At 44.2% G+C, this 6,000-nt stretch overlaps 1 protein-coding gene across 6 annotated transcripts in view; it reads left to right on the top strand.

Annotated features, from left to right (window-relative positions):
• Positions 1-6,000, top strand: part of cadm2b (cell adhesion molecule 2b) — a 128,832-nt gene that overhangs the window by 121,132 nt on the left and 1,700 nt on the right. For 5 of the 6 annotated variants that reach the window (XM_061781014.1, XM_061781015.1, XM_061781010.1 and 2 more), the window contains 2 exons: positions 4,394-4,516; positions 5,434-6,000. The exon at positions 5,434-6,000 is cut by the window's right edge and continues 1,700 nt beyond it. In XM_061781014.1, coding sequence (XP_061636998.1) covers positions 4,394-4,516; positions 5,434-5,552 — 242 coding nt within the window. In that variant the 3' untranslated portion in view covers positions 5,553-6,000. The remainder of the gene's footprint in view (positions 1-4,393; positions 4,517-5,433) is intronic. The other variant, XR_009789623.1, reaches the window with a different exon arrangement.

Raw genomic sequence — 6,000 nt, forward strand, 5'->3', positions numbered from 1 at the left:
CTTAACTCTTTTCTTTTACAAGCTTTTGGAGCTACCAAGGCTAACATGAGCTAATGCTAACGAGCATCAATTTAAAGAATTTTGCATGGATATATATATTTTTTTTTTTTAACGGTCCTGTTCAGCTGCATGGCCATGCATTCAGAATGGTGGATCTATATGCTAGACTTTTGCACCGTACTGTACCTTTAACAGCCATCCATCCATCCATTTTGTGCTTATCTGAGGTGAGGTTGCGGGGGGCAGTAGCTTTAGCAGGGACGCCCAAACTTCCCTCTCCCCAGCCACTTCATCCAGCTCTTCTGGGTCGTTCCCAGGCCAGCCGAGAGACTCTAGCGTGTCCTGGTTCGTCCCCGGGACCTCCTGCCGGTGGGACGTGTCCGGAACACCTCACTAGGGAGGCGTCCAGGAGGCATCCTAATCAGATGCCCGAGCCACCTCATCTGGCTCCTCTCAATGCAGAGGAGCAGCGGCCCGACTCTGAGCCCCTCCTGGATGACAGAGCTTGTCACCCTATCTCTAAGGGAGAGTCCGGACACCCTGCGGAGGAAACTCCTTTTGGCCGCTTGTATCCGCGATCTTGTTCTCTCGGTCATGACTCACAGTCCGTGACCATAGGTCAGGGTAGGAATGTAGATCGATGAGTAAATCGAGAGCTTTGCCTTTCGGCTCATCTCCTCCTTCACCACGACGGACCGATAGAGTCCGCATTACAGCAGACGCTGCACCAATCCGCCTGTCGATCTCCAGCTTCATTCTTCCCTCACTCGTGGACAAGACCCCAAGATACTACTCCACATGGGACAGGATCTCTTTCCCGACCTGGAGAGACATCCCGACAGACCCTCCTCTCCAGAACCCCTGAAAAGACCTTACCAGGAGGCTGAGGTGTGTGATCCCCGTTGTTGTTGGAACACACCCTCCAGTCCCTCTTCTTAAGAAGGGGAACCACCACCCCAGGCTGCCAATCCAGAGGCACTGTCCCCGATGTCCACGCAATGTTGCTGAGTCGTGTCAACCAGGACAGCCCCACAACAACCAGAGCCTTTAGGAACTCACAGCGGATCTCATCCACATCTGGGGCCCTGCCACCGAGGAGCTTTTTAACCACCTCAGTGACCTCAACCCCAGAGATAGGCAAACCCGCCTCAGAGTCCCCAGACTCTGCTTCCTCATCGCAAGTCGTATTGGTTAAATTGAGGAGGTCTTTGAAGTATTTGGCCCACCGATTCACAACATCCTGAGTTGAGGTCAGCAGCACCCCATCCCCACCATAAACAGTGTTGACGGTGGACTGCTTCCCCCTCCTGATACGCCAGATGGTGGACCAGAATTTCCTCGACGCTGTTCGGAAGTCGTTCTCCATAGCATCACAAACTCCTTCCACACCTGAGTTTTTGCCTCAGCGACTACATAAGCTACGTTCCGCTTTGCCAGCTGGTACCCATCAGCCTCTGGAGTCCCACAGGGTAAAAAGGCCTGATAGTACTTGATGGTATCCCTTACCGCTGGTGTCCACCAAAGGGGCTCGGGGATTACCACCACGACAACAACGACCACCTTACGGCCTCAGCTCTAGTAAGCCGTCTCAACAATCGCGGCGTGGAACATTGTCCACCCTGACTCACTGTTCCCCACCATCGATTTGGACAATCCGTGACGACCACAGAAGTCCAAAAACAGAACACCACTCGGAACTGTACACCTTTAACAGTTTAACAATATTTTAAACATTTTAAAATGTTTTATAGGGAAAATGGATATGCTACTTGAAATAATATTCAACCATTTTCACCTCCAAGTTTCGGTTCTCTTTTACAAGCTTGTAGACTAAGAGATAATTAACCCAATGCTAACACATCACGAAAGATGTCCTGACTGGTCCGCCAATATCGTGGATCTCTAATATTATGGGATCCGGCAACAACAGAGAGGCTATTCCCTTCTTTCCAAGCCAGTGTGGAATCGGTTTGATTTTGAAGTTTTTTTTGGGGCGGGGGGCATGATTGTTACAAAGTGTGTTTTAAACAGCAAGTTTCTCCCTTTCTTAATGGAAATCCGCATAGCTAACATGAGCCATTTTGAGCACCTGACTCATTGGTTTTTGTTTTTTATTTATTTCTGTATTTATTTTGCGGCTCCACCTGCCCTTGCTCGAGTCAGTCAGGTGAGGGAATCAACACAAAGCACGCACACGAGTAATTGTTGTTTGATTTTCCTCATCTTGTGCGCCTTCCCTGCGGAGAGCTTTTTTCCTTGTTTTTTTTTGGGTTTTTTTGCACTAACATTCCCACATCAGGCAATCACATTTCGTGTCCACATGCTACGCTAGCTGCACCCCGCCTCGGCCAACATGACACGGAGCGTGCGGCCGATGATGGATGAGCTAACAAAGCGAGCCGTGAGCTAGAAAATAGCGTTATTTTTTTTGCGCTGCTTTTATCAAGTAGTAGCCGGACGAAGAGCACAGTGAGCGTACAGTACTGATAAATGATAGAATGTGTTTGCACAGCGTATGGATAGACAGACATTTTATTCATCCAGGTTTCACTGCGAGTGAGAGGACACACTCTGTGACAATGGAATCATTGACACAGTTTGATGGTACCAATGAGTGGGAACTGTACATGTTAATGCTTTCCTTTGGTTACAAACACAACCTGAACCGGGATAGCTCACCATTTGGCAAGCGGGTACCTATCCATCTACCTATCTACAGTATTTTTTTGTTCATCTACAGTACCTACCTATCTTCTACCATGCACAGTGTATACAACCCCAATTCCAATGAAGTAAATACAATGATTTTGCAAATCATGTTTAACCTATATTTAATTGAATACACTGCAAAGACAAGATATTTAATGTTCAAACTGATAAACTTTATTGTTTTTAGCAAATAATCATTAACTTAGAATTTTATGGCTGCAACACGTTCCAAAAAAGCTGGGACAGGGTCATGTTTACCACTGTGTTACATCACCTTTTCTTTTAACAACATTCAATAAACATTTGGGAACTGAGGACATTAATTGTTGAAGCTTTGTAGGTGGAATTCTTTCCCATTCTTGCTTGATGTACAGCTTCAGCTGTTCAACAGTCCGGGGTCTCCGTTGTCATATTTTACGCTTCATAATGTGCCACACATTTTCAATGGGAGACAGGTCTGGACTGCAGGCAGGCCAGTCTAGTACTCTTTTACTACGAAGATACGCTGTTGTAACACATGCAGAATGTGGTTTGGCATTGTCTTGCTGAAATAAGCAGGGGTGTCCATGAAAAAGATGTTGCTTGGATGGCAGCGTATGTTTCTCCAAAACCTGTATGTAGCTTTCAGCATTAATGGTGCCTTCACAGATGTGTAAGTTACCCATGCCATTGGGACTAACACAGCCCCATACCATCACAGATGCTGGCTTTTGAACTTTGTGTCCATAACAGTCCGGATGGTTCTTTTCCTCTTTGGCCCTTTTTCAATTTCCAAAAACAATTTGAAATGTGGACTCGTCGGACCACAGAACACTTTTCCACTTTGCATCAGTCCATCTTAGATGAGCTCGGGCCCAGAAAAGCCGTCAGCGTTTCTGGGTGTTGTTGATAAATGCCTTTTGCTTTGCATAGTAGAGTTTCAAGTTGCACTTCCGGATGTAGCGCCGAACTGTATTTACTGACATTGGTTTTCTGAAGTGTTCCTGAGCCCACATGGTGATATCCTTTACACATTGATGTCGGTTTTTGATGCAGTTCCGCCTGAGGGACCGAAGGTCACAGGCATTCAATGTTGGTTTTTGGCCTTGCCACTTACATGCAGCGATTTCTCCAGATTCTCTGAACCTTTTGATGATATTATGGACCGTCGATGATGAAATCCCTAAATTCCTTGCAATTGTACGTTGAGGAACATTGTCCTTAAACTGTTCGACTATTTTCTCACACACTTGTTCACAAAGAGGTGAACCTCGCCCCATCTTTGCTTGTGAATGACTGAGCAATTCCGGGAAGCTCCTTTTCTACCCAATCATGGCACCCACCTGTTCCCAATGAGCCTGTTCACCAGTGGGATTTTCCAAAAAGGTGTTTGATGAGCATTCCTCAACTTCCTCCGTCTTTTTTGTCACCTGTCCCAGCTTTTTTGGAACGTGTTGCAGCCATAAAATTCTAAGTTAATGATTATTTGCTAAAAACAATAAAGTTTATCAGTTTGAACATTAAATATCTTGTCTCTGTAGTGTATTCAATTAAATATAGGTTGAATATGATTTGCAAATCATTGTATTCTGTTTTTATTTATGTTTAACACAACATCCCAACTTCATTGGAATTGGGGTTGTGTATAATCAGTCTACCGATCTGCCGATTCAGATTCCAATCTACTTCTTTCTTTGCGGCTCAGACCCCAACGCCATCGGACAGCACGGGCCTGACCACGCTCTGATCGGCGGCGTGGTAGCCGTGGTGGTCTTTATCACCTTGTGTTTGATCATCGTCCTCGGGCGCTACCTGGCCAGACATAAAGGTAAGCGCAGTGGTCGCTACCAACAACGCTACCGCATGTCCGTGGGAGCCTATGCAAAATTTGATTTTGGGGCCCTTTAATCCTGCCAATAATTCTGATTATGGATCATTTATACACCTACTATAAACTCATTGTTGTAGCAGTGTTACACAAGAGTGAAATGAGGTTGATTTACACAAAATTTCAAGTGCTAAAGCACTAAGTGGGATATTGAATATCATCAAAGCCTACTAAAAGTTACAAAACAAAAACAAAAAGAAAAAAACAAATCGGTATGCATTTGTAGTAGTAGCTTGACTTAAAAGCGCCCCAATTTTTGAGTTACAAGCCATCACTTTGTCAATGTAGTTTGTCAGGTCCAGTAACTCACCAAGCCATGTTCCTGATGTCACTCACTAGGCCACGCCCCCTTTAAAGGCACACAGTTGTTGTTGGGACTCCCGGCTTGTCACAACGTACAGTAATTAGGATTTATAAAACCAAATCAATTTCTTTACATTCTCTTTTGTTGTTTTAATAAAATACAGTGCTATTTTCCTTCACTAAAGATATGTAACAAAACAAATTGCGATTTTTTTTTTTTTTTGTGGGGAGGGCAGGACTGGAACGGATTAATGCCATTTCAATGGGAAATATTGATTTGAAACAAGCCCGTAAGTCAAGACAAGGTTAAAGTATCATCTTCTCTATTATTTATAGTTTAAAAAAAAAAATGAAATAGCAATCCGCAAAAATCATTTGTAGCGCAAGCACAATAAAGGGCAATAACATAACATCACTTAAAATACAGCTCTACCCCAACTGTAACCCTTACAAAAAGGGTGTTCTGTATTAAAATAGAATGAACAATAAAATGTCGAGCTAATACTTAAATAATAACGTAACTTACTAACTCACCTAAAATGTTTTCTGCCCAGGCACGTATCTTACACACGAGGCCAAAGGATCTGAGGACGCCCCCGATGCCGACACGGCCATCATCAACGCCGAAGGGAACCACGTGCACGCGGAGGAGAAGAAGGAGTACTTCATTTAGGCTGCTTTTTTTTTTTTTTTTTACTTTTTGACAACAGACATGCAATTTGAAGCTGCCTCAGTGTTCTCTTTTTTAAATTCTTTTCAATTTGATTTTAACATCATTTGCGGGCAATGACCGTCTCGCCACCTTCTTCTTCACATGTTCTAGCGATATAACGTTAACGCCAGTCAAAGCTGTTATTTTCGCTCACCCGGTTTGTTAGCATCCGAGGGGATTTTTTTTTTTTTTTTTAGGATTAGGGGTAACCCTAACCCTAATCCCTTCACAGCGAGATCCCAAAGTTGACCCCGAAACACAAAAGGTAGAAGCACAATCTTGAGTAGATCAAAGCCGCTTCCTCTCGGCTACCTTTTTTTATTTTATTTTTTATTCCCCAGGACGGCATTTAAAAAGCACAAATTTGCGAGGGCTCAAAAGCGAGGAAACCCAACACCAACTGGATTTT

This window comes from Phyllopteryx taeniolatus, chromosome 8, assembly GCF_024500385.1.
Source record: "Phyllopteryx taeniolatus isolate TA_2022b chromosome 8, UOR_Ptae_1.2, whole genome shotgun sequence".
NCBI lineage: Eukaryota > Metazoa > Chordata > Actinopteri > Syngnathiformes > Syngnathidae > Phyllopteryx > Phyllopteryx taeniolatus.